Raw genomic sequence first — 26,696 nt, 5'->3', positions numbered from 1 at the left:
TTCTATGATAGTAGCCTAGTCTGCCATGCTTCTCTAAGAGCAGTAGATGTAGCAGTAGTCGGCCAAGCATAATTAAGCTCCAGATCCGCCAAAAATTCAAGAACAGCATTCTGCTCAGCTGGGTCTGTAAGGTATTCCCCGCATACAGAGATTCCAACCGCAGCATCAACAAACACCACCGGACACTTCGGATTAGACAGCGCCAACCCTATAAGCCGACGTATGATACATCGCAACTCCTCCTCCAAGGCAAGATTTGCCGAGCGAGCAGCAAGTCCTAGCCTGGAAAGATGTGGATTTGATACAGCAAGCAAGATGCGGGATAGCTCGACATGCTGGGCTCCGACAACCTGGCAAGGGTTTTGATGCCAGATGACAGGAAAGAACTTCCCAGATGCGGGATCGGTGTCTTCAAAATAAAGTGGCTTGAAGTCCAGTGGTCTATTCGCTTCCCACATCAGATCGAATGATTTCAACGTCGTCCATCGTTCAACTCGTTTGGCTGGGGGCATTGATCTGCTTTCATCGAAGCAGAATTTCAGAAGATCTGCACACCAGACTAGGATCCTGTTCGTCCAGACAAAGTCGCTTGCTGAATCGAATACAGTATAGTCATTTGATGGGCAGACGGGTAGACGGAATGTGCGCTGGTTTAAGAATGCACTCCAGATCTCCTGTCGGAGGGCAATCAAGAAGGCGGAATGTCGTAATGAGGTTGACGGAATCGAGTGGATATGATAATCCCTGGGTGGTCCTTGAATCGTGTGGTATGAATAAAAGGAGTCATTATGTTGATTATGAACGATGAATTGGACGGTGTTGAGATATGCCTCGGAGTCGATGCCGATGGATGGGGCTAAACGGGTTGAAAATTAGCAGCCCAGAGTTTTTACGGGAACCAGACGCACCGTCAATTTGTTCGTAAAAGCGTAGTATAGTCGCCGCAGTAATTATATCCTCATTGTACTGCTCATTTGGGTCTTTTGACAGTTCAAGAAGATATGAAATACAGGTGTCGTGGTAACGGACCGCCGTGTCCATGGTAAGCCCAGGGAGCCTGACGCCTGATACTTCCACGACATCATTTCCTGGATTCCCACGGCATGCTACTAATCGAGTGAGATGACCAGCCGATGCGGTAAGTATGGCATATCGTAGGACCGGACAGAATATAGCGCGCTGTGGAACTATCAATTCAAAGTGGCGATCTCTATCGCAAGTATCGAACTATCCGGGACAAAGTTAACCAAACAGTCTGGAAGGAGATGTATGATCGATAAGCGTGAGTTGAGACTTACCCAATAAGCAAGATTCTCAGTAAAGTGCCGTATCAAACAAGCTTCTTCCAAGCTCGCATATGATGCATTTGTCGCGCTATCTGAAAGCCCCTTCAACGGGCCAATAGGATATTCATTACGCGCCGGCGGAAAGGGGGATCCGAAAAAGGTAAGTGACTCGCTCCTGTGACTCTGAACAGTGAGCGTTTCCGAAGCAAAACGCGACATTGAAGGGGACCGTCCGAGAGAGGATAGAGACGCGGGATCCGGGAAATTCCGAGCAGGCTTGTCCATCTGAACTTTTAGATCAGGCTGACTTTGATGTGTCGAGTTGCTTGCTAAGCTAATGGATTGGGTCCGATTCAATTCCAGCTCTCGCTGGTTACCATTCTCGTGCGCCACGTTGGGCTCATCATCCTGTGTTTCGCCCGTCGATCCCTTGGTTGTGTGAATGTAGGAGAGTTGGCCTGTACAGCGTTTTGTCAGCCGTGCCATGCGAGGCGAACGCAAATACATACCGTTCTGACTACAATCAACCCATTTCTGATTTGGAGAGAATTCCAGGCTTTGATGACGCCGGTGCCCATCTTTGAACCTGAAGCTTGTCGATGACGATTCACATCGTGTCTTTGATTTGATACACTGTGAGCATGGCCTTTTACCATCACCTGCGCAAAGCCGTTAGTCTCTAACGAACACGAGAGAGCAAATCACCCTGGATAAGTCTTGCATTTTCGATGCCGTGCTATAAGAATGATGTTTAGCGGAATTTTAACTGGGACATTTGGTTTACGCACATTTGCACCACTCGCATGGATTCGCGGTATATCGTTGGCGCGTGGTCATTCGTTGCGTTTGGGAGGCGTAGAACTTCAGAATTGACAGATTGTAATAGACAGAGAGCAGGCTGATCCGCGGATAGGTTACTATAGCCTTTTGTGAAGAGGATGACCCGAGATGAGGTTTGTTGGAGAAACACGACCGCAGTGTCGCCGCGCTTTTCGGGCGTGCGGGGGAAGTGTGGGGGTACCGGCCTATATGCCAGAAAACCCAGGCATCAACAGGAGTCTCCATATCACGTGACTCATACAGATGTATTAAGCACAGCCAGCCATTGAAGATTAGTCTCCCATGGGTATTTAAAATATGTTGATTTGGTTTCTTCGTTCATTCGAGCTACCAGCTAGCTAAGGCACTTCAGGCAGTTGTGGTGGATCGAAAGCGTCGGCATCGGCGAAACCAGGAATATCCCAAAAGCTGAGATCCTCAAGCCCCAAATTAGGAATCTAAATTCAAGTTAGCAAAGTTCTGAGACAACAACCCCTGAAGAAGGAAGCCTCACCATAAAGTCCGAATCCAGACTCGAGCCAATCACACCCTCAGGCGTCCATTGATTCGCCCCATCAGCAGGCGTAGTCAACGCCGCATCCCCAATCGAATCCAACCTCTCATCCGCGATATGTTGCTGCAACAGAGTCCGACACGTCTCCATAGTATCCATAAAAGCATCTCGAATATGATTCCACTCAGCCTGCTCCCCACGAGGCACTGCACGAATCTGAGCAAGAATACCCCCAAGCAGACAGTATCGTTTCATACTAGGAATACCGACCACCAAGCCCTGATAAAGATGGTCCCATAATTTTTCGAGGGCCTGGATCAGAGGTGCACGAGCTGCTTGGGCCATTTGAATTACGGCATCGGGGGGAGCTTGGTCTGAATCGGTGGGCTGCCTGGCGACCTCGTCTTCTAGTTGAGTGATGACCTCGAGACTGATGACAACCAAGACGTCTAGGGACAAGTAGCCCTTGAAGACACCAGCCCCGGATAGAGACAGCCTTTGAAAGTCTCGATGGGGGATGTGATCTGCACTTGAGTCGCTAGGTGCGTCGGCATATGAAGCTGTCAAGAGAGCTGACTCAAGACTGAGCTTTCGAGAGAGGTAGAATCGGGGGTCGTGAATCGCTTGTACCACGAATGGGCGGTAGATATTGATCAAGAAGCGACGGAGGAGGGTGTCCATAAGACGATGGTGGAAGAGGGTTGGTCGGAGATTTCGCGCAGTAGCGCGAGAAATAAATCCATGCATCAAGCGAGTCATATCCTTGCAAGATGCTGTCAGATCACTTCCCAGCTTCAAAGCCATCTCGTAGGACTGCCTCTGTCCGCACTCATTTATTGCCCGCGCAATTCGTAATCGAACTGGAAAAGATTCTAAAAGCAGGATTTGCAGCGAAGAGCTCGTATAAAAGTCGCGAGGTTGAGGAGACGGCAATGAAGTAGTTGCCTGATTAAATTCTTCATCATCGAGGTTCGAGGGTGGAAGCGTGTCGAAGTCATATGGACCGAGTAGAGGAGGCATGGCCGCATCGATGGCAAACTGGACATTGATCTCGATAATAGTGGCCCAGATACGCCGTCGCATTTCACAGTCGTACGGGGAGAGTGTCGGGAAATTCTTTGGATCACGATGTAGACCTTGACGGATAGCTAGCCGTACCAGCGTACCCGCCGAAGCCCAGCTGGCCTCCTTATCGATCGCATATGCCTGTCGACAGAGGAGTAAGAGACAGTTCACTTGCAAGCCTTCTAGATTATCGGTCTCTTTATCAAATGGACCGGTTAGCCACCACTGTGCGGCATAGACCCAACGTCGAACAGGGATGCCGAGTTCATTGGCAGGCCCTGGCCTGCAATAAAACACTGAGCCGATTGCGAGGATCAAGAGAAGCTTGAACATAAAACCATTCGTGACTGAAGAACGATTCTCCCAGAAGCGATCGTACTCCTCATAAAATACTGGGACATGCAGAACTCGATAGACGAGTTCGAGAGTTCGCAAATAGTGATGCACTAAGTCATCGCAGACCTCCCGTGACGGTAGGTCATTCAGTAAACCAGGCGTCGGATCAACAAGTCGGGGAGCCTGACGACCCTTAATCAGTCTTCTCATGGATCTAATTTCCTTATGGAGCTTGCCAATGTCATTCTCCTTGCCTTCGACAGACATAGCTGTGCTGCGAACTTGGCGCAGGAGACGGAACTGTCAAAGGTCAAATGTGTTCGATCGAATCATTACGATCGGAGCAATTTACCTGCTGGAACACAATCGCCCAGTGTGTTGTACCAAACAGCTTGGTCTTCTCACCAGTACCCTTCAGGCGGGGTGCTAGAGGTGCAATGAGTGTCTGCGGTTGTTCGATTTCATCCCGTCGATCATCGAAACGCTGCCCAATGCGATCATCTACTCCATCAAAACGCGTCATGTCTCCTACCCTCTGCGATTGACTAGAGCCAGATTGAGCCGACTGCTCTAGGCTTTGAACGCGATCCTGCAGAGCCCGAATAGTGCTCTCCATCTGCGCCATCCGAGCTCCGTCCGGAGAGCGATGAGCGCCATCATGAGGACCTGCCTGCGCCCCAACAGACGGGGGAGACTCGTACCCACTGGCTCTAAATCCATTACGCCGGGACTCCAAAGCAGCCTTGCCTTCATAGACATAGGAGCAGTCCATAGAGCCGTAGGCCTTTTTGCAGGGCCCACACGGCATTTCCCGGTCGCATCGGACTTTTCGGCGACGGCACTGCTCGCACGATAAAGCGGGTCGACGGCGCTTGCGGGGATTGTACTGGGCCTGGCTATCGCTCATTCTGGCGTGGGGTGAATTGCTGTCGCGTCTGGGCTCTGGAGTCGAGGTTTGTCCTCGGCCTTGTGGAAGCGAGGTCGGTGAATTCCGGCAAATTCGGACTTATCGGCATTTTCATCACCGATTGATAAACGGCCCTCAGCTTGGGTATCCACTAACAATCACTAGTTAGTCACTGACGTCCACTGACATGATATTAAGGCTGATGTGATGTTTTGGTCGTTTCTCGGCATATATCATCAAAACTAGTGCTTGTGAGGGTACTTCTTTTATATTTCTATTTTGTCCACCTCACGGTAGAGGATTCAACTTTATGCCGTTCCTAAAATACTGTGATATGTACATCCCTAAAATTATCATAGATACGAAAATTGCTACAGCAAAACCGGTACTACCCACCAAAAGACATAGCCCGTCGTCTAGAAGTCCTCTTCCGAAGATTTGTCTCGCGACTCTTCCTTCCCATCCGCCCAAGAGCCAATGTCTCCAGAGTATAAGGCTTCCCACCCCAGATGCTATGTCGACCCTTCCTCTGCTGAAGAGGCGGGATCCAGAAGTGCGTGACAGCCGCGCCGATAACCATGCAGGCGCTGAAAACGAAAAGAATAATGCCGTGGTGGTGGGTTGATACGGGGCCGGGATCGGTGCCGAAGTGGTAGTAAGTCGAGAAGATTTGAACGAGGATTGATCCTAGTTTGCCAGCACCGGCGCTGAGACCGTGGCATGTTCCTCTGTAGCGAGTGGGGAAGATCTCGGCTGGGATCATGTATGTTGTTGCGTTTGGACCTGGAGAGTCAGCGATATGATAGGCTGGATACTGGGGATGGAAATGGACATACCGAAATTGAAGACGATCTGGCCCACGATGTATAGGGCAACGACGGCTGGTGGCCCGGAGTAGAGTGTGACAAACATGCTTCCCAGGGCAATGAAGAGAGCCGCCAGAGCAAGGAACATGTATTTTTGCAAGGCGACGCGGTCGATGCGATGGGCGAAGAGAATGAGGAGAAACCCTCCGACGAAGCTCCCGATATTAAGCACGATGAGGCCCCGAACGGAAGTGTCGAAAAACATCTGATAAACATTCGCACCGGGTCGGCTATCCGTCATCCAGCTCGGCTCGACCTGGGTGATATGCAACTGTCCCCATGTCTTGGCCAAGAACTGCGGACTCGAGAGACCAATTCCATAGAATCCAAAGTCGAGCAGGAGCCATGAGAGCGACGTTCCGAGAAGGGTCCGCCAGTTGCCTTCTGTCCAGAAGTATCGTATGATATCGGTGCGGGCAAGTCGCCAGTGCGAGTTCAGGGTGGCGGGTGGTAAACTGCTGAATTCCTCGTCTTCATGAAGGGAGTCACTTGCCAGAGATGAGACCGGGGGCATGTGGATAGCACTTCCGGTCGCAGTGACGAAGCTGGCCGTGTCGAACGCTGAACTCATGGGTGTGTCGTTAAAAAGCGTCGTTGCATCGAACTCGGCGGTGACGGGATCGTCTTCGATTTCAACTAGATATCGGGGACTTTCAGGAATGGCGAATCGGAATAGCGTCGCGATCGCTCCGGGGATAACTCCAATCCCAAGCACCCATCTCCAGGCCATGTCGACTGTTCGTGTGATATCGTCGCTGCCGCCGCTATTCCGAGCGACCGCGATGACGATGAGGGAGACCAGATTTCCGGCGATTTGGCCCAGTGGCTGCATGAAGAAAACGCTGGCCATCATGCGGGCTCGATGCTTCGTTGGAGCGAATTCAGAGGTAATCACTGCGCTCAGAGGGTAATCTGCTCCCACGCCAATTCCGACACAGACTCTCCACCAGATCAGCCAGGCGTATACATTCATACTCCCGTTCTGTCCGTCAGACGACATGACCACTCCGATCGTCGCGGTAATCAGCAGAACCAATTCGACACCATACATCTTTTTCCGGCCGATCTTATCCGCGAGGAACCCAAAGAGCACCATTCCGAATAGCGTGCCGGCGAGAGTCGCGATGTTGATGCATGTTAGGCGTATGGAGGAGACTTCGTCTTTCCAGTAAACGTAGGAGACCATCGGGAGGGCCATGTTGCTGGCAAAGAGCTATCCCATCACATATGTCAGCGGGTATTTCATACACGCATTCCGAGCTTATCCCACTCACAGTATATCCGTCGAGAAAGAATCCAAGACCGGCGACCAGCACCACTACCCATTGGTAAGACTGCCGGTCAATAGTCTCATAAATCTGTCGCATGCGCACATATCGATCCTAGAGGAGCGTCTGTTAGTATTGATGCCCCTCGCCCGCAACTGCTGACCGCAAACGCACCTGCTCATGATCGAAATCGCGCGCACGGTCAGTCTTGTATAACCGGTGGAATTTGCCCATGGCCAAAGTCAAGCTGGCCCTCGTCTCATGGGGCGAAGGATCGAAAGCACGGCAGGATGCGTCGAGAGCCACAGGAGATACGAATTGAGATATACGGTCTGCCCTAGGGACCCTCAGGTCCGCCTTGGTACCCCTCGTACTTAACGCCTGGTGCGCCCACCGCGCCCACCGCGCCTAGCAGCCTCCAGGCTTTGGCCATAGCTTTGTTCCGAGTCACGAAGCCAATGAGGCCACCACGTTGAGCCTCGCCCGTCGAGATGGCCCACGCAGCCCACGCTGAACTGCACTCGGATCACCCCGGGCAGCCCCGGGCGATTCTGATACGAACGCCGGAGACCAACCCCCCGTGTGGCCCCAACTTACCCGAAGCACTGGGATGGCGGAGGCCGCCCCACTCCCAGCTAGGGCCAGCAGCAGCGCTGAGTCGCTGCACGTGCGGGCGTCGGGGCAGCTAAGACGGTCGGCGCGCGCCCCCACCTCATCTAAATATGCTTTTTTGGACGTTGATTTTCCGTGATGATCAGCCTGCAAAAAGGTTAGGCGAAGAGTATGGTAAATAATATTGCCGTCTTAGAACTTAATCATCCGATGAAAAATATAACTATAGAGAAAAAAAGAAAAAAAGAACAATGCATTGGTATCACGCGGTAATCACGCCCAAAACTCCGCCATTCGAGTCCGTCGTACCCCCCAGCCCCGAAATTATCCTAGTTGTTACATTTATATTAAGCCCAAATAAGATCATCCAATCGTGAGATCAGTCGAGAGCAGCTGGCAAAAGTGCTTGCAATCTAAGAAGAGTAAGCGAGGGGCTCAGACCAGAAGCTAGGCGTGAAGAAATGTCTGCACTGACCATCATCATCAAGAAACTGGATCTGAAAGTTCCGCATCTGCGACAAGATATCGAAATTTGGATTGAGTTCGACCGTCACGGGCCGACCGGCCTTTTTGGGCGGTTTGACATTCCCAACGCAGTTGACTGGGAGAGGTTAGGAAATCACTACTAGCATGACAGTGACTATGACAACTCACGAGGAAGCGACACGTATTTCTTCAGTCCTCCACGTTGTGAATTAGCAAAGTAGAGCATCACGCGTTTGCCGTTCTGTCCGCGGAGGATGCGCAGATTTTGGCTGATGCACTCTTCGCCGCGGCCCTTGGATTTGGCCTCGGCCATGCCTCCAATAAATACCAGTTTGGATCCAAGGAGAAGTTCTTGAAACTGGACGCAATCTGCCGACCGTCAGCAAATGTCTCGCCTGTAGGACTCATCGGCTTTCACGCATTGCATACCTTCCCAATTGTCGAATTTGTAGGATAGTTTTGTCATGAATACCACATGCGCGGTCTGCACAGTCTGGTGCTCGAGAAAGGAAACGCGAAGAGGATAGTCGGAGGATTCTTTCGGATGTTCGAGGTGCGGAACAGGGAGTTTGGTGTTGTGAACTGTCTTTCCATTAGCCTCTGCTTCCAATGAAACGAATTCGCTGTTCCGACTTACAGGCATGCACGAAGGGGGCTTGCTGGCCGAGTCCTCCCCCCAACTCGAGACATTTCAATGCCCCCGTCGAGTCCTTGCACACGTCGATGTATGTATAGCGCAGCTTGAACAGCTGACCGCTTTTCACAAAATTACTAGATCGTCCATCGTTAGCCCATCTGCTCGTCCACCACGAACTACCACACCAAGTGGGGGACACACATCGTCATGGAGGGGTTCAGCTCGAGCCGCACCACATCATCGTAGAGCTGCCATGATTGTTTGCGCGAGTTAGACCCCGGGGAGCTGGCGGGGGTCTGGAACAGGATACTCGTCGAGGCGGACGACACGGTGGAGGTCGACACCGTACTCTGCCGGCGCGAAGAGGTACTTTCCCACTCCTGCCAGTCGGGCGAGACGAAGTGGCTCATGGCCGCGTCGCAACGGGGTACCGAGCGTACTAGTAGTTCGAGATACGCAAGTGGGATGTCGCATTGATTCAACGCGGATCTCTCCAGAGATCGGCCAGGCACGACATTTTGTGGTTCCTGATGCCGCGCGACGATGACTACATACTTAACCTAGAGGCGGGTCTCATAATGTGATAAGCGGCATCGAGGGGAAGCCTCGTTCGGGCGTGGTGGAGCAGCTGGCGGGAACGTGCTGGAATGGCTGGCCAGCAGATCCTCGCGGGCGGTTCCACCCCATCGCATGGTCTTCCCATGTGGTACACACTTGGTGATTGCGTCGCTGTCACCTTGCAGTCCGACCTCGCCTAGACTCGGCTGAAATGGCATCTCGTTCGACTGCGAATTATGCCTAGGTGGTAATTGTTGTCTGGTGAGACTAGTCCGTGACGGAGGGTGGTCGGTATCTAGGGCTTTGCTCGCTCTACTCGGCGCCGTCTGTCCGGAAATGAGACTCTCAAACACTGTTCTGACCATATTTACAGCTCCCATGGATCTTGCTGGACTGAACCCTAAATATCTGCCGAAGTCGGTCCGACACATTGGAGAATTCGAGAATTTATCTGGAAATGTCGATCGCCGGCCAGGTCATATCTCCGCTGCGGGGCTCGTGCTGGTCGAACGAAGTATGAAGGGCTACCCGATGATAGTACATTACTATTGCATGGAGAGCACAGAAAATTATCTTGCATGATGTCCTGAATACGTTTCCAGATGACTAGACAGCGGCTAAACGGCCGGATTCTCCCTCGCCGTCACCCTCATCCACAGCGGAGTCCGATACAGCACCACGTATTCGGGGTTATCGTATCGCTGCGTGAACATCTCCCAGTCAAACTCCCACAACAGCCTCGCCAGAATGAGGCGCATCTCCATCATAGCAATATACCGATCAATGCACGTGCGCGGACCTATACCAAAGGGCTGAAATACATCCAAATTGCCGCCCAGGTCATCCAACCAACGGGCAGGACGAAACTCTCTCGTGTGCGGTGGAACGCGTCTGCATGTTGATAGACCGACAGCTGCAACACACCTATCTCTGGCACCTCCAGAAACCGAGTATCCACAGACCGGAATGGGGTGGTCTGTCCGGCGTCACATGAGGCCAGGGAGAACGGAGTTCAAACGCATGGACTCGTTCAGCACTGCGTCTACTAGCGGGACCTCGGCTGCCACTGTTTTTGAATCGATGTCGTCGGAAGCGGTGAACCGGTACGGAGTTGCGCAGTAAGCTTTTGCAGAATGGATGCATGTCGGCCTAGATTCCACATTGTCGTTGTGAGTGCCGTGTCAACCGTATCCCCATCACTAGCCATGAGGGTGGTTGCTTCGCCGAGGAGCTCGTGGGCGTCGGTGACCATGCTCGGGTCCTGTGTTTTAGCTTTTCCGGTCCCGTTGATAATGATACTCAAGATGTCACTTTCATCAGTCTGCGTTCCATTCTGCTGCCTCATTGCTCGTTCGCGAGTATGTTTGCCGGCAAAGTCCGCTACGTTCCGGTAGGCCGGGAGAACTAGATGCGAAGGGCCGAACCGGAATACCCACGATACAAAGCGGTAGACCTCTAGAATACACTGTGCAATGACTGTCATTCGCAGAGAATTAGGTAGGGCGTGTAAGAAGGGGTGATCTTCCACGCGATCATGCATTTGGAAATCTGCCCCGAAGAATAATTTGCCGATGATATCAGATGTGAGGCAGTCGAAGTAATCAGAGATGTTGATGTCTTGTCCTTGTTTCTTTCAATTCTCCTGACGAGCTTGTCCACTAATGGAACGACAATCCTTGGCTCTTGCTTGGCTAGGGCGATATGAGAGAAACCAGGGTTCATAAGAGTCTTTTACGACGATGCGCAACCGGATCGTCTTACCGATGACATTTTTGAGAGACTGAGGGTCCCGAAACGCGATTTGGTTCGGGGCAACACGGAGGACATTGGTGTTGTATTGTTCAAAACAGTCGCTCGCATTGTTCTGGGAATCGCCCGAGATAAATTCAACTCAGAAAGTACCACGATGAGCATTCTGTAACTCGTTGTGCTGGAAAATGGCTGACCTAAGTTCAGCCGATAACGCGTTAAAACGACCACGCCTGGAATGTTGAACCAGTCTCGTCATGTAAAAGATTCCGCACCTTTCTTTATACTTACCAGCTCCAGCGCTCCGACAAGTTGCAATGTAAACAGATCTCGCAAGTGAAACATCTTGAAATCCTTTCATGATTTTTTTCGCAAAAATATATCTTCCACCAAGCATGCCCTCTTTATGTTGAGATTGGATACGATGAAGCACTGAATATTGAATAAGGGCCTGCTAGACAAATCGACCTTGATGGAATTGAACTTGACTGTATCGTGTTGAACTGTCTACATACGATTCTGGGGGTATTTATCCCTGAACGGGCGGCAAGCCCCTGACAGTAGTAAACCCCTATTATCGGTCTCAATCGGTGTTCTTCCATGAAGATCCCCTGAATGTAGAATATAATGTCGCACACGAGCGTTTGAAGCGCATATCAAGCTCAGTGCCCCGGGTTTCCCTGAACAGGCATGCCGACAGAGGTTGGGAATGAGGCATCAATTCGGTGCCTTATCCTGGAACCTCAACACTTTATAGGAAGGTCGAACCCACCACTTCCGCTGCGCAGCGATGCATAACAAACAATCCATGATCGGCATGTATATATCCGGGCTTCCCCAGAACCAAACATCCGGGGTTAATCGGCAAGCAAGCTTTTAATTGACCACTTCGTCTCCACAATCATCACAAGCATGAATAAGGTGTTTAGTGGCACCTATCAAGTGCCGATCATGCGGATCTGTGCAACATCTTCTGCAACCGTCGCTTAGGACCCGCTAATTAAGGCTCAAATGCAGGAAAAGTCCCGTTGATATCGCATGTTTCACATTCAAGATGAATAGAACGAACTTCATGATTAGTTGAAGTGTTTAGGTTAAGTCGGATGTCACGCGACCATTCGAGTGTTGTCAGTGTCGATCGAGAGCAGTGAGTCTGAGAGGAGCACCCGTCAAGAAGATTGGGCAAAGTCTGAACAAACAGCTTCCACTGGTGCACTCGATAATGAGGCTTAAGAGAGGGAGTATGCGGAAACACTAACTTGCGGAAGGTGGCAAGGAGGGTAAGAGAGGTAAGCCTTCGCACCCAGTGGTAAGCCCTCGCACCCTCCCTGTTACCACCTCGGCGGGCACTTGCCTGAGACCTACGTCACCTGACTATACGCCGCTCAACAGCTTCTCATAAGACTTAAATCATTTTTGCTCTACTGGCCAGAAGAAATTTCGAGTTCTACCAGTTGATTGTAAATTCGATGCGATTCAATCCGCTAACAACCCGAGAAACCGCAAGCATGAGGTATTTACCAAATTCAACTGTTGATTAAGGCAACAAGCCTCACAGTTATCACTCCCTACAGCGCTTTCCTTTTGACAAATTGAGTCTCGATCATTACTGATCATGGCCTTATTATTATTTCTGTGGTCCATGAAAGTCTTCACTGTTGTCATTTGCACTTGAATATCTGATTGTGGACTGCGGGCCGGCGAGAGAAGCGCGCAGAGTTAACGGGGCTATACATCGGCGAGTCGGCATCACGACCTCCGGCATCCGCAGCTACCTTCAGTCCTTTCTTGCAGAAACCCTGACTTAAACCTGATCTTCCAAATATTTTTAATTCGCCTGCTTTATCCGAAAACTTGCCATCCCGAAAAGCCCTTTCCCGCGATATCGACCATGCCTTCGCTCGCCAGAAAACCCATCAGCCAAAATGGGCTAAGTCTCATGTGTTCGTCCTGCCAATCCCTTACCATTCACTTCATCAACTAGCACAATTCAGGCGTATTTGGAAAGACGATGTCACCCCGTGTGAAAGAGCCTTGAAGATCCTCAAAGCCGTTCTCGGCGCAGATTGGGGACACCCGACAACAACTCCCTGCTCCTGATGAACCGCTACTTCACCCAATACCCCGAAGACGCCGACAAGGCCGTTCTGGCCATCAAGACCGGCATCGTGGACATGCGAACATTCACCATGGACGGCTCTCCCGCCGGCGTGCAGAACTTTGTCGACCGTGCGAACAAGATCCTCGACGGCAAGAAGATTGGTGTCCTCGGCTGCGGGCGAGCCGACAAGAGCGTCCCCATCAAAGATACAGTTGTAGCACTCGCGCAGCTCGTCATCGAGGGTAAGATCGGAGGTATCCAATTGAGTGAAGTCAGCGCCAGCACGATCCGGCGCGCGGCAGCAGTAGCCAAGATCGACATGGTCGTGACGGAAATCAGCCTGTGGACAACGGATGTGCTTGAGAACGGTGTGGCGGAGACTTGCGCAGAACTGGGAATTCCAATGGTCGCGCATACGCCTCTGGGTGCTGGGATACTGACAGGTCAAATCAAGAGTCTATATGATATGCCCGCCAACGACTACCACCGATTCTTCCCTCGCTTTCAGCCTGAGAACTTTGCGACTAACATGCAGCTTGTGTCGAAGATCAAAGGTCTTGCGGGCTTGAAGAAGTGTACCTCAGCACAGTTGGCGTTGTCTTGGATTAATTGACAGAGTAGCCGGTCCGACATGCCGGTTTCATCCCTGTTGTTGGGGCGCGCTCGGATGGGAGGATGCTGGACAACGCGACTACTATATCATTAGATGACGGCTAGCTGAAGCAGATACAATTCATTGTAGACAATTTCCCTGTTGCTGGCGATCGGTCTTCTGCTGCTTCAAAGCTCACCGAGTACTATTTCCCTGGGGTTGTATGTTGCTTATCCCTGATCATATACGTCAACTTCATGTTTGGAAGGACGCGAATAAATTTAATTAAATTTAAGCCGCAATCTTAAAGCACACATCAATTACGTTCTTCTCTCGGCCAGCAGAACAAAAAAGCATACAATGACAAGTTCTATTCATCTAGCTTTATGTATATGCCCGGATCTTGTCTCCGCTTGCCCGCAGTGAAGGAAATCTCTACCTAATATATACACATTTCATGAAGAGTTCGAGTTATCACCACATGAGAAAGCAGCCGACCCTCCAGATGCCGCATATGCTTCCATAATACTAACAATCGATCCATAGGTGCCAGCAACCATGAGAAAAGTCCCAAGAAGGACAATAAAGCCGCTCCAGCATGTTTTGACGAGCCAGAATCTTTTCTCTCGCCTGGACCAGTTATCGTAAAGCCACATGCAGCCCATGGGCTGGAAGGACATGAGTGGGCCGAGTAAAGCGCCGATCAATGAGACCAGGGAGTCGAAGACTGGGACGGTGCTGGCGATGATCCACGCGATCACTGCAATGCAGAAGGTGCAGCTGAGCCAAGTGATCCAGTGGGTAGGAGTGTTCTTATTGATGTGTCGGGTGCCGCGAAGGAGGTGGACGAAGATGTATTTGGCCGGGATCTGTTGGAGGCGTACTCGTTAGTCTGGGGCAACTAAGTGACTATTCTCGCTTTTGGGTGGTTCGTACATGTGAGCAGATCGTGGTAGTCACGATCAATCCTGGGAGGGCGAAACCGTAGGCGATTTTCTTGACCTCTCCTCCGGCGGAGCCGAGAGCTGGGGAGGATACATAGGAGCCGCAGTAGTAATACACAATACATCCGACGGTGATATACACGGCAGTTACACCTGACTGGCACCAGACGAGGGCGGTGGTGTACTTTCTGGGGTTGCGCATTTCGGACACGATGGCGAAGAATCCGGGGGTTCCAGAGTAGGCGAAGACGAGACTACTAATCGCTGTGATGGCCTTGGTGAACGATGGGCTGGCGACGACCTTGAAGTCAGAGACCCAAACGGCCGTGTCTTGTGGTGCGTTGGGTGGTCGATCTTGAAAGCTGACGGCAATTGTCACGGTCATGACTAGAAGAACAAGTCAGCTCATGACTTCATCACGGTTTCGCATTATGAACACACCAGCAACGAGAATACACGGAAGTCCCACCCAGGCCAGCCAGGTGATTCTTCCGAGAGTCCGCACACTACTAAACGCGAATCCCACGATCGCAGCGACCGCGGTGAATACTGCGGTACAGGTGCCGTGTTTCGAAACCGCATTGAGACCAATCGATAGTCCAAGAATGCCGGAGCCGACGACAAAGATCCAGTCTGTGCATGGTTAGGCGAGCTGCAGTCGATACAATCTTGCATTGGGGCATTTGACATACAGAGGCAAAAGGCTATTGCGAGCACAGCTCGACCAGCATGGCCGAACATGATGGCCCCGGCATCATCAATACTGTAAACCTCGCGGTGCTTCAGTTTAAAAGTTCCTATCACATAGTTGGTCCATGTCATGATGAATGCAATGACGCATAGACAGATGACGCCGGGGACCATCCCAAGAGCGTCAAAGGCCGTTGGAATTGACAGAACCCCTAGACCAATTTGGGTCTTCATCATGAGAATCACAGTTCCCACAAGTCCTACCTAGAGAATTGTTAGGCGTGATCTCTATGTCATTTTTTGTCTGAGTCATGCGCACATTGCGGTAGTTGGGGCCTTCTTCCGTGATCTCTCCAAAGACATCATCATGGTCCGGAGTCGTCTGGATTTTCTTGAGGTCGAAGTCCTCCTCGTCCTTGCGAGGAATCTCGGTCACATCCATACTGAACAATCACGATGGGGGCATTGAGAAATTTGGAAATGGAGGTACTGGGCCCCGTCGCTGCATACCTAGGGCTTTTATATCTCCCACGAATCCAGCCGACCAATCAGCCGCGCGCAATGTGTCCTGACCAAACCGGATCTCCCCTCATCCGCCCAACACAACCAGTGCTCCGAGTCTCAACGAGTAGTGCGGTGGAGTGCGCTGCGGGGCCCCGCAAAGCTCGAATAGGAAGTCCGGAGGCATCCTGCCGCTACGCCGCCAACGGCCAAAGCGCAAAAACGAGCAGAAAACCCCTCAATCGTTCGGCAAACGAAGCCGCCCGCGCGCTCGGCCACGCGCAAACCTTCGTATTTAATATTAAAGAGCCAAAGCTTTCCGAAATCTTTTTTTTTTTTTTTGCATCCGAGTGAAAAGGCGATTCGATCAAGGCGCGGAAGACTATTATACCCAGGTTTTCTTTTTCCTCTTGGCTCCGCAACCCGCTCGATGCTTTGCACCCCCATGGGAAAATATGTGCAGAAAGGGCATTTAGTTCCACCACAACCGCAATCTTCCAACCCGAGCTCCGACTCGGCTCTCCCCTTACTGGAGACAGGAATGATGCCGATGATAACATCGTCCTATTTGACGTCAATTGAGGTGACTATGCGCTATTATGCTCTCCAAACTGACTACCACGACCCGCAGCTGAGACATTTGCCAATTGCACCAACTCAATACAGAGACTGCAGAACGCTTCTCCATTAATGAACTCCCACCTCGTTCTCGCCAATTGACCCTAATGTACATTGCCCCCCGTGGCTGCAAGCTCGGACAGGATGGTCCTGCGGGGAAAATTGGAGGTGAGGAGGGGAAGAACCGGCAGGGTTCCCGTAGTTTGCCCAAGTAAAATGACGCCGCATGCCGAGTGTCGGTGAGTCTTCCGCGTGGTCTACGTATCAGATTCGCTGCGGGTGAGCTGTCCTGTTCGGGCAAGTCGACCAGGGTGCGATTTATTCGTTCGCCGGTTAACAAGTGTTACTCAGTGATAGGAGGCTCCACGGCATATCTTTGGCAGCCCGAATGCACAATTGGTCTGATCTATGTGTGTAGATATTTTCTATCTTCGTTTTTTATCTACTGTACGAACCACGAGGTACCAGGCGCAAGAAGTGTCGACTGATGCTCAGTTCCGGCGCCCGACCCGTGATCGGCTATCGGATAACCCGATCCATGTTGCGGCCGCGTGGGGGCCACGCCGGCAGCATCCCGCAATCAAGATTTACAGTTGCCTCCAGCCTTCACCGTCTGATCGGGCTGCATATGACGTTGAGTTCGCTGAGTACACAGTAAGCACATTTTGATTTGAGAATTTCTCCACAACCTCCTATGGATTAGTTATGTTCTCAAAAATATTCCCGCTTCCAAAAATGCATGCCGAAGTCTAGAAAATGCCAAGAAGAAGCCGAGCCGACTGACTTTACTTCCGAAACTCAGTGACAAGCTCGCCTACTTTCTCTCGACTGACCTCACGCCCTAACAGCCACCCAGCGTGCCACACGGTATCCACCTGCGAGTCCAATGACGACCTCAGCTGTGGCCAGAGGCTGAAGTGACCGTGGGGCATTCCAGGGTAGGCATCCAGCCTGACGTCCACCCCATGATCCCGTAAAACCTTCGCATAGACAAGACCATCATCGCGAATAACATCCATTCCCGCAATTTGCACATACGTCCGCGGATGACCGTGAAATGACACAGTCGAGTTAAACGGTGAGAAATCCTCCGACAAAAAATCCTGCTGATACAGCGCATTGTACCCTTCGACGGAGCTCAGATTCAGACTTGGCGAGTGCGCATTCTGCTCATACGACTGCCACAGATCCCTGTACCTTTCGGGGATTGTCTCTTGACTCATGCAAACCGGCACATTTGCCAACACGCCCGTAATAGGTGCTGAGAGATTTTCCTTCCGTGCCCGGTGCGCCGTTACGATGGCGAGGTTTGCCCCTGCTGATCCGCCCCCAATGACGAAGCCCTGCGATAGATCTGCGTCGAGGGAGGCCGCGTTAGCCACGATCCACCGCACGCTATCCCAGATATCATTCGGAGCGGTGGGGAACGGATGCTCGGGCGCTAGGCGATAGCTGGGCAACATCACGGTCGCCCCGTACAGGGCCGCGATGGCGCGCGCCCAGGGCATCCACTGGATGTTCGTGCCCATGATGAAGGCGCCGCCGAAGATCAGGACCACCACCGGGCTGGCCGAGACTGGGTTTTCTGGTTTAATGATGCGGATGTTGCTTTGATGGCCGTCGCGCATGGGGATTGTTCGCTCGGATTCCTGGGTGTTGAAGGTTGGGCACGAGTCGTAGCAGATCTTTTCCAGGGATGAGACGCCCTGACGTAGTTGTTCGATCGGGGCTGTGAGGTCCATTGGTGGAAGGGGGTGATTTTGGAGGATCTGCCATGACGGTCAGACAATTGCTGCATATTCGAAACGTATCTCCAAGAATATACTACCTCTTCGAGTTCTGGGTTGATGATCCCCAGCTTGAGGACATCTTCTTTCGTATTGTATCGATCCATCGCTTTGAAATATTGAAGTGATTGAAGTTGTAGTGTTTGAGCGACGAAATACACGAAAAGGAAGAGATTTTATAACACTACTTTTCGCAAGCGTTGCTATCTACGCATAGTTACCATTATCTCGATCATGATGACTCATTTCTGGTCACCATGATACAGCCCATCAGCTTATGCGAGTAAGCAGGACTTTACCATTTGCACCGACTGAGCAAATACTACCAGGGAGTAAAGAGGACGCGATTATAGTGTGTCCTGAGGTAGCTAGTTAACTGTCCCGTGATTAATCGGCGTCTCGTCACGTGCGGCGCATCAACAGGGATCTTAAAGGGCAAAACCGGGATGGCGCTTGATATCGTAGTTCGCTAGCCAACAACCGACGGTCTCGAGATATATATGGCTTCAAAAGCTTCCCTTCGTGAAGAGCCCTTTCTGTCCAAAACACCCAAATGTAAATTCCATCAGGTCGAGCTGACTCGCCTTCGAGGGCTGTGAACCTAGTACCGTTTGGGGTAGGCGACGCCACATCCGTCGGGCCCTTGAACCTCAAAGGCTTATTGAGACCCCTTTTGGGTCTAGGCCCCAATGTCATACACAGCATTATAACTTGCAGTCCGTATCATATTGACTTCTTATTGACGCCCCCATCCGGTCACTGGTCTGCAAATCACTCTTGTTTCTCACGCCACAGCTCTCTTTGTCCTCACTTCTTCTAAATGAGAAGTCTCCCCCTTGAGTGCCTCGCCATAATGGATTTCTGATCTTCCCCTCGTTTGCGCGAGGAATTTACAATCTCCTCTTCCCTCTGCACGAGAATCCGAACTACCCATCAGCGCTATCCTCCATCGAGATGAACAAAGTCTTCACGCGAAGCTACCAGCCCGTCCCCAAGAGCGAGCAAGATGACGACATGGTAGTAGACAGCGATACAACAATCACCGGCGGTCCGCGTTGTCGGTTCACACCCGGATTACTCAAACGCAACTTGTCCGCCATCACCATCACCGGGCTGATCCTCGTTCTCCTCCTCACGGTCATGGCCCTAATCGCCGTCGTCACAATCGAGCCTTTCCGAGAAGCCCTCATTCTAAAAGCCTCTCCCGTCTCAAAGGGCAATCGAGGCCAGCGACAATGTCTCCAAACAGCCCCGCGGACAACCCTCTCCTGCGGGAACTCCACTGCCGAAGCCGAATCCATGGGCTGTATCTACGACCCGCTAGCCGCATGCTGGATGCACCGCGAGTGCCCACACGATTACTCACACGAGTTTTCGACTTTCAACGACGGCAAGCCCTTCGTGTATTACTACGATGAGGCAGCGAAGCACCGGATGAAGGACTATAATGAAGTGGGACACAATGAGAATGGATTTTACTGGACGTCTGTGCGTGAACACCTCGTACACTGCCTGTATCTGCTGAGACGGGGACACGATGTGCACATGCGTGGAGACCGGCTCGATACCATGCTTGGTGATATTGACCATGTGGATCACTGTACAAACTTTCTGGCTGACTGGTTACGACGGCCAGATCCGGCGTTGGAGCATCTCGGGACGCAGGGCAAGACGAATTGTTTCATGTCTTGCAGCTAAGTCAATAAACAAGGTCTTATGTCTCTATTTCTAATACATTGTTATTTATCGAACTGTGCCAAATTGAGAATATGGACTCGAGTGTCTTTTGTCATCCGTTGATTTGAATACTGGCACCTTTCAAAATTCACTGCCATCCCATTATGAGCTTTCATTCGAGTGAAAGCATTGAATGTATACGGACGAATATATCAACACGATCAAAACTTTCAAGCAGGTTCCGTTGTATGTCACGTTCAATTTCAATACTATTTGCGGATAAATACTCGAAACCAAGAAGGTGGCGATACAAGCATAGCTATAATACCGCAACTTCACTGACCGATCTCTAAAGTCTAGTCTTATTCCCATCGTCTCATCTTGTTCGACCGACTGAGTCGATAAAGGCGCGCAGATTTCTTCATAATAATATAGGCAAACAGGTCTCGTGCTGATTTACTCTATTAGTTCATGACTAAATCCCTCGCCACCACGTGGTTCGCCCCACATAAGCTTCACCACCGCGGATCCGCGGACCAACGCTCAGAAAACAGCAGCTTCCTCCGCAACCCATTCCTCACCCCAACCATATAAAAGCAGACTCCCAGACCAATCCAGCCAGCATCTATATACTCAAATCTCATTATGCCGGCCAAACGCATCGCGATTGTGACCAGCAGCACCCGCCGCCCCCGCCTCAACCCAACCATCACCCATTATATCTATGACGTTCTCCTCGCGGACCCAACGATTCCAACAAATCACCACCCCGCAACATCGACAGACTCCTCAAACTCAACCGACACAGACCCCAGGCATGTCATCTTCGAAATCCTCGACTTATCAACGCAATCCCTCCCCCTCTACGACGAATCCGTAATCCCCGCCAGCCTCCCAACAAGCAACCCAGCACCGCACTACAGCAAAGCACACACACGCGCCTGGTCCAACACAGTGCAGAAATATGACGCCTTCATCTTTGTCACACCACAATACAACTGGAGTATCCCCGCAAGCCTGAAGAACGCGCTCGACTACCTCTTTCACGAATGGAAGGGGAAGCCCGCCGGGATCGTGACGTATGGCTCGCGCGGCGGCGTTAAGGCCGCGGAGCATTTAAGGGGGATTTTGACGGGGTTGAGGATGAGGGTTGTTGGGACGGCGCCTGGGTTGCCGGTTAAGTATACTGGTTTGCCTGTGGGTATGCTTTCTGAGGAGGAGGAACGGGTTGAGTTGGATAAGAGAGATTTGCAGGGGTGGAGGGAGGCTGGGGTTGAGGGGATGATGAGGAATTTGGGGATGGAGTTGGTTTGTGAGTTGGATAAGGGAGTGTCGCAATAGCTTCGTTTGGTGCTCAGGTATTGTGCCGTTGTGGTTAGAATAAGGTCTTCCTGAGTATACAGTATGAGTGAAATCTGTTAGATAGAAGCGTCAAATATTATTGTACTATGTGATATATACGATTTTTATGTCCATATCTGCATGTACATTTACACCAGTCTCCATCGGGCATTATGTATACTTTTCCACATGCCTTCAATCACTCAACAGCCAAGATATCTTCCCTGGTAATCCCACTACGATCACACATCGCACGAAAAATACCCTCCGCCCGATCCCACAACGCAACTGGGGTATCCATCTCCGCAATCTGACCCTGGTCCATCACACAGATGCGGTCATAGTGAATGATCGTACGCAGACGATGCGCAATGCACAGCAGCGTCTTCCCCTGGAATCCCTGCGCCATAGTCCGCTGGATCTTCTGATCAGTCTCAAAGTCCACCGAAGAAGTAGCCTCGTCGCAGACGATGATTCTTGCATCGCGGACAAGGGCTCGAGCGAGCGCCATCAGCTGGCGCTGACCGAGCGAGAAGTTCAGACCTTCTTCGTCGACGGCTGATTCTAGCGTCAGACGGTTGGAGGGTCGGGGCTTGGAGTCGCTGTCTGTTGCAGGTGTGGTTGTGCCGGTGCCAGGTTCACCCTGAATGCCATCTTCAGCTCCGAGGGTATCCTCGCCGATCAGGTAGGCTTTCTTGAGAGCAGACCACAGTTCCAGATCTGTGTGTTCATTGAAGGGGTCCAGATTCGTGCGGATGGTGCCGCGGAAGAGAGCCGGGTCTTGTGGGATGATGGCCAGCCGGGATCGAAGGTCGTGTAGACCGACAGTTGAAATATCGACATTGTCAATGTGAATCTTGCCGCCAGATAGCTCTGTCAGACGGAACAAGGCGGACATGATACTGGATTTGCCTGCGCCGGTTCGACCAACGATACCAATACGCTCACCACCTCGTACGTCCATCGAAAGACCCTTGAGAACAAGAGGAAGGCCATCCCGATATCGCATCTTCACATCGTCAAACACGATACGACCCTTTTCCGGCCAGCTCTCCGCAACTTCAGCCAGGTGCAGGGGCGCTTCTTCCTCCAGCTCGGTTCCGTAGTAGTGTACCCGCTCCGTGGCATTCATGTTGTTCTCGACCTCTGCAAGTTGGCGAACGGTAAACTGCAGCATCTGCGCGATAGCAAGAATATACGACAGTACCAGTCCAGAAATACTGGGGGAGACATTGAAACGAGATGTCACGACCAAGACACCAATTACAAACACCAATGCGGTGGCCACGGCGTCCAACCGTACACTCAACCAGCGCTGGTTCGAGAAGGTCAGGAAGTAGGCGCCATTCATCACATCGATGGAGCTGCGGATGCTACGTCGGAACTGGTTTTCCACCCCATAGGCGCGGATACAGGCGGTGCCGGTGATGGCTTCACCGAAGCGGGCGTATACCATCGAACGCAGAACAGCCTCGTGTCGTTTCATTTCGCGGGCTGAGGCACGGTAGTAGTTGGATGCGAGCAGGAAGAGGATGAACAGGGGGACCAGGGCGATGACGAAGTAATAGAAGAAGACGATGATGAGGACCATGACCGAGATGATCATCGTCATGGTCAATGCGTAGATTCTCATTGCGTCCGACAGCTCATTATCCATTACCTGGATATCCTTGGAGAAACGATTTGTGATGCGTCCCAGTGGGGTGGTATCGAAGAAAGACATCGGGGCGCGGAGGACGCGGGTCATGGCACGCTGGAGCATCGTCCGGCTTGCATTGGTTCCACAAGTTGTCATATAGGTGGAGAAAACGAACATGCACAGCACTACGCTGGCACCGAGTCCGGCATAAATTCCGATATACTGACCAGTCGACAGGCCGGGGTATTTATCCGAGGTCCAGTAGGAAAGCCACAGACTCGTCCAGATGTTGGCGACGTTTGCCAAGGCAAGCAGGATGAAGACCACCAGTGCGTTGAAATAGCTGCCAGAAGCGCGCACATATGCCTTCCAGACACCCCAGCCGACCGACGCAGTGGCCTTTTCTTCCTGCTGCATCAGAGCGGCGGCAGGTTTGGCAGGTGCCTTCTTGGGGGCGGCCTCTTTGTCCTTGTGCTCACCCGCCTCTTCTTCCGCAACCTCCTCTTCCTCCTTCGAATCCTCTTGTCGGGATGTAGACATGAGACGCTTGAACAGCTCGTTTCCAGCCATGAGATTCTCGAATGTATCCACCGCATCAATACGGCCTTCATCCATAACAACAATACGATCGCATCGGTTAAGAACGTGCAGCTGGTGCGTCGCAAGGATTCGGCAGCGGTCTTTGAGAAGACCACAGATAGCCCTATCCATGATATGGCGGCCGACATGGGCATCAACGGCGGATAAAGGGTCGTCCATCAACACCAGCTCGGCATTGAAGTAGATCGCGCGGGCGATATTGAGACGTTGTTTCTGTCCGCCAGAGACCGTAATTCCACGCTCTCCGATCTCCGTCTGGTCGCCATTGGGGAGAATTTCCAAATCTGGGGCGAGGGCGCATGCATCGATGACTTTATTGTACCACTTCTCATCGTATTCTCTTCCAAACAAAATGTTGTTACGAACAGAGGTGTTTTGGATCCAGGAATATTGCGGGCAGAATGCCCGGGTGGTGCTCATCTTGACTTTACCCTCTGTCACTCGCATGTCGCCTGCCAGAGCAGACAGCAAGGAACTCTTGCCACAGCCTACTGTTCCAATGACAGCAATTAGTTCATTCCGTCCGACCTCAAGTGTCATGTTCTTTAGTTTGAATGGTTCCGACGGAGCCTGCTTCTCGGCCTTTTTATCCTCCTTGGGCGATGCCAAAGCTTTGGCATCAGGGCCAGCGGGCTTCTTCAGCTTGTCGGCATTCTCTTCAGTTGGCAGACGCTCCCAGGTGAACGAAGCATGCTCGATCTCAATGGCGCTATCCATGTGCTCGTCCTTCTCAATATCCTCCTTTTGCTCCTCAGCCATGAGGAACTCTTGGATGCGGTTCAGGGCAGTCCAGGCGTCGGTAACCTGTCCAATGACCAGAGGCAGCATGTTCAGTGGCATACGCAGCGAATTGAACAATGCGAGCGATGAGAAGATCTCCGCAGCGTGGAGATCATGCTTTGTCAGGGCGTAGGTAATGAAGGCAAGCATCGAGGCGAAGATGGGAATAGACATCGACACGCAGAGAATGCCATTTCGGACCGCCAGAAGAGTCTGAATTGAGCGAATCTCCTTCTTCCGGATTTCTTTGAGGCGATTGAGGAAACTGCTCTCCCATCCGAAGAACTTGACGAAACGCACGGCCTGGAGAATCTCCTGTGTGAGCGAAACTCGCTGGTCGGTGATCTTATTGATGTTTCGACGTCTCTTCACCAGGAAGCGAACCGCGTATGTCAGGAAAGGTACACCGAAGACCAGAAGGGCATACCCCGACAGGCAACTGTAGCCGATGTTGACCAAAAGTAGGACGAGTGTCACGATGATTGAGATCGGGGCCGTCCAGATCATGTGGAACATGCCGGACGCCAAGTTGATACGGTCGACGTCAATACTCATCAACGCGACAATGCGACCGTTATTCCAACCGCGTCCATCGCCGGCCACGCCATTCGCATCGGCGGCAGTTGGGGGCGCTTGGGCTTGCTTTTCCCCCTTGTCCTCCTTGGGGCCTTTCATCAGCGCCTCCTTGGTCGACTCCAAGGCCTTCACCTCTTCTGTCGTGGCTTTTCCACCTGCCTTGGCCCGGCCAGACAGTTTCATCGCCTTGTTGAAGATCTGCGAGATCAGCACCGCGCGAATCTGTCCACCGACCATCTGGCCGCGGTACAGGAATTGGTTCGTACACAGACTCTGCAAGGCTTGCATTAGGGTGATTCCCACCACAAACCCCATACCACGACCAATGTGCGGTGCTGGCTGGTCGGATTCCTCCGCGATATAGGCCTCTGTCGCAAAGGCAATTAAATAACGGGTCAAATAGGGCGCAAAAACGAGCAGCAGTGAACTGAATAGCTGGCAGACGGCGCCGAGTAGGAATTCGGATCGGAAGGTATCATATAGAGCCCAGACGAGAGGGCGCTTGCTGCCACGCTCGGTGCGGCCTTCCAACGCCGCATCCAACCGTTCTGATAGAACGTCAACCGTGCGATCCGGATTGACTGTCCAGATATCTTGCAGCTCCAGCGGTCGCAAATATCCCACCTTATAGATCATGTTTGTCAGTCCATCACTCAACTACTAAACTTCTTTCCGCGCCAAGGGCTATAATACTCACTCTCATCAACGGGGACATCCACTGGAACGACACAACACTGAAAAACGAAGCCCCATACTCCTTCGACGGCGTACGCTCCTCGGGTACCGGTGGCGGCGTCTGCCATCTGAGCGGATTCAGTCTGCGATACCATTTTTGTTTTGGCTCTGGCGGCTGCACGACATCATCCGGGGCCTTGGCTTCCTCGTCCCCAGACGCCGATCTGTCGCTGGACGCAGCCTGCAGCTTCTCATTGTCCGCCACCACTACCTGCGGCAGCGGATCGGGCGGAGCAGACATCAGGAGCTCGTCGCGACCGTGTGAGATATTCGGACGGATTGCAGTCACAGTCGAAGACGAGGAGGGGAGGAATGCGATCCAGAAATTCTCGGAGATAAGTACCAGGCCTTAGCCCCGGCCACTCTATCGCAATGTGGAGACGCGACTGAATGCGGAATTCGTTGCGGAACACCGCAAACCAGCGGGTCAATACAACAATAAGTAAAGGAAGAAAGAAAGAAAAAATCGGACGTGAGTCACCGGACTTCGCTGAATTCGCTGAATTGCCTCGAACGGAGGTCGCACCGGAGATCCGGCGTGTGCAGGGCCAGACTCCGCCCACAACTAAGCTTCGCAAAACTGGGCCAGCTCCCACTTTACACTTGCACTGACAACTGCTGGACAGGGCTCGGGCTGTTTTTCGCCGGTGGAGATTCCAACATCTTTCAACCTGTCAACGCCGCATCTTATTCGCATTCGCATTCGCTTAGCCGTCTCCCCAAGAAAATCGCGGAGATCGGGATTGGCAACTCCCGCGGGCCGACCAGCTAAACCACTTTGGATGGACGAGACCACGGATGGAGCCATAGGTGGGTTGCAGATTAATAATCGCTGGCAGGGGAGCTGAAGGTTGGGGTAGTTATTGATTCCAAGTCCGGCTTGATAATCGCAGTATGTACATTAGGGAAGTTGATTACTACCTTCACGTAACGATTATACACCGATAGTCCAATTATATAGTGCCAGAGTGTTATCTTGGCTCGGATTACCAGCCCTGACGAGGCTCTCCCT

At 51.9% G+C, this 26,696-nt stretch overlaps 11 protein-coding genes across 11 annotated transcripts; 3 read left to right on the top strand and 8 right to left on the bottom strand.

The window, feature by feature from the left end:
• Positions 1 to 2: 2 nt before the first annotated feature.
• On the bottom strand, positions 3 to 1,772 carry N7532_009553 (uncharacterized protein; the record flags this gene model as incomplete). The annotated part of the gene is made up of 3 exons (XM_056622044.1): positions 3 to 856; positions 909 to 1,227; positions 1,299 to 1,772. The coding sequence occupies 3 exons, from the start codon at positions 1,770 to 1,772 to the stop codon at positions 3 to 5; spliced, it is 1,647 nt and encodes a 548-aa protein (XP_056472850.1).
• A 692-nt stretch (positions 1,773 to 2,464) lies between these two features.
• N7532_009552 (Zn(II)2Cys6 transcription factor) lies at positions 2,465 to 4,927 on the bottom strand (the record flags this gene model as incomplete). The annotated part of the gene is made up of 3 exons (XM_056622043.1): positions 2,465 to 2,563; positions 2,620 to 4,320; positions 4,373 to 4,927. 3 exons carry the CDS (start codon positions 4,925 to 4,927, stop codon positions 2,465 to 2,467), a joined length of 2,355 nt encoding a protein of 784 aa, XP_056472849.1.
• Positions 4,928 to 5,315: 388 nt separating this feature from the next.
• On the bottom strand, positions 5,316 to 7,295 carry N7532_009551 (phosphate transporter; the record flags this gene model as incomplete). Its single annotated transcript, XM_056622042.1, has 4 exons — positions 5,316 to 5,710; positions 5,764 to 7,006; positions 7,068 to 7,175; positions 7,236 to 7,295. The coding sequence occupies 4 exons, from the start codon at positions 7,293 to 7,295 to the stop codon at positions 5,316 to 5,318; spliced, it is 1,806 nt and encodes a 601-aa protein (XP_056472848.1).
• Positions 7,296 to 8,086: 791 nt separating this feature from the next.
• N7532_009550 (uncharacterized protein) lies at positions 8,087 to 9,206 on the bottom strand (the record flags this gene model as incomplete). The annotated part of the gene is made up of 5 exons (XM_056622041.1): positions 8,087 to 8,274; positions 8,328 to 8,528; positions 8,589 to 8,741; positions 8,797 to 8,930; positions 8,998 to 9,206. 5 exons carry the CDS (start codon positions 9,204 to 9,206, stop codon positions 8,087 to 8,089), a joined length of 885 nt encoding a protein of 294 aa, XP_056472847.1.
• A 765-nt stretch (positions 9,207 to 9,971) lies between these two features.
• N7532_009549 (uncharacterized protein) lies at positions 9,972 to 11,448 on the bottom strand (the record flags this gene model as incomplete). The annotated part of the gene is made up of 4 exons (XM_056622040.1): positions 9,972 to 10,245; positions 10,410 to 10,809; positions 11,116 to 11,218; positions 11,395 to 11,448. 4 exons carry the CDS (start codon positions 11,446 to 11,448, stop codon positions 9,972 to 9,974), a joined length of 831 nt encoding a protein of 276 aa, XP_056472846.1.
• Positions 11,449 to 13,202: 1,754 nt separating this feature from the next.
• On the top strand, positions 13,203 to 13,817 carry N7532_009548 (uncharacterized protein; the record flags this gene model as incomplete). The annotated part of the gene is made up of 1 exon (XM_056622039.1): positions 13,203 to 13,817. The coding sequence occupies one exon, from the start codon at positions 13,203 to 13,205 to the stop codon at positions 13,815 to 13,817; it is 615 nt and encodes a 204-aa protein (XP_056472845.1).
• Positions 13,818 to 14,251: 434 nt separating this feature from the next.
• On the bottom strand, positions 14,252 to 15,872 carry N7532_009547 (uncharacterized protein; the record flags this gene model as incomplete). Its single annotated transcript, XM_056622038.1, has 5 exons — positions 14,252 to 14,665; positions 14,733 to 15,127; positions 15,182 to 15,373; positions 15,433 to 15,694; positions 15,750 to 15,872. 5 exons carry the CDS (start codon positions 15,870 to 15,872, stop codon positions 14,252 to 14,254), a joined length of 1,386 nt encoding a protein of 461 aa, XP_056472844.1.
• Positions 15,873 to 17,334: 1,462 nt separating this feature from the next.
• Positions 17,335 to 18,443, bottom strand: N7532_009546 (alpha/beta hydrolase; the record flags this gene model as incomplete). The annotated part of the gene is made up of 2 exons (XM_056622037.1): positions 17,335 to 18,318; positions 18,378 to 18,443. 2 exons carry the CDS (start codon positions 18,441 to 18,443, stop codon positions 17,335 to 17,337), a joined length of 1,050 nt encoding a protein of 349 aa, XP_056472843.1.
• An 847-nt stretch (positions 18,444 to 19,290) lies between these two features.
• On the top strand, positions 19,291 to 20,034 carry N7532_009545 (uncharacterized protein; the record flags this gene model as incomplete). The annotated part of the gene is made up of 1 exon (XM_056622036.1): positions 19,291 to 20,034. One exon carries the CDS (start codon positions 19,291 to 19,293, stop codon positions 20,032 to 20,034), a length of 744 nt encoding a protein of 247 aa, XP_056472842.1.
• A 624-nt stretch (positions 20,035 to 20,658) lies between these two features.
• Positions 20,659 to 21,354, top strand: N7532_009544 (flavin-dependent quinone reductase; the record flags this gene model as incomplete). The annotated part of the gene is made up of 1 exon (XM_056622035.1): positions 20,659 to 21,354. The coding sequence occupies one exon, from the start codon at positions 20,659 to 20,661 to the stop codon at positions 21,352 to 21,354; it is 696 nt and encodes a 231-aa protein (XP_056472841.1).
• A 199-nt stretch (positions 21,355 to 21,553) lies between these two features.
• On the bottom strand, positions 21,554 to 25,925 carry N7532_009543 (ATP-binding cassette transporter YOR1; the record flags this gene model as incomplete). Its single annotated transcript, XM_056622034.1, has 2 exons — positions 21,554 to 25,573; positions 25,647 to 25,925. 2 exons carry the CDS (start codon positions 25,923 to 25,925, stop codon positions 21,554 to 21,556), a joined length of 4,299 nt encoding a protein of 1,432 aa, XP_056472840.1.
• Between the last annotated feature and the right edge of the window lie 771 nt (positions 25,926 to 26,696).

This window comes from Penicillium argentinense (genome assembly GCF_028826775.1).
Source record: "Penicillium argentinense strain IBT 30761 chromosome Unknown utg000009l_segment0_segment0, whole genome shotgun sequence".
Taxonomy (NCBI): domain Eukaryota; kingdom Fungi; phylum Ascomycota; class Eurotiomycetes; order Eurotiales; family Aspergillaceae; genus Penicillium; species Penicillium argentinense.
This window is presented reverse-complemented; position numbering and strand designations above follow the sequence as displayed.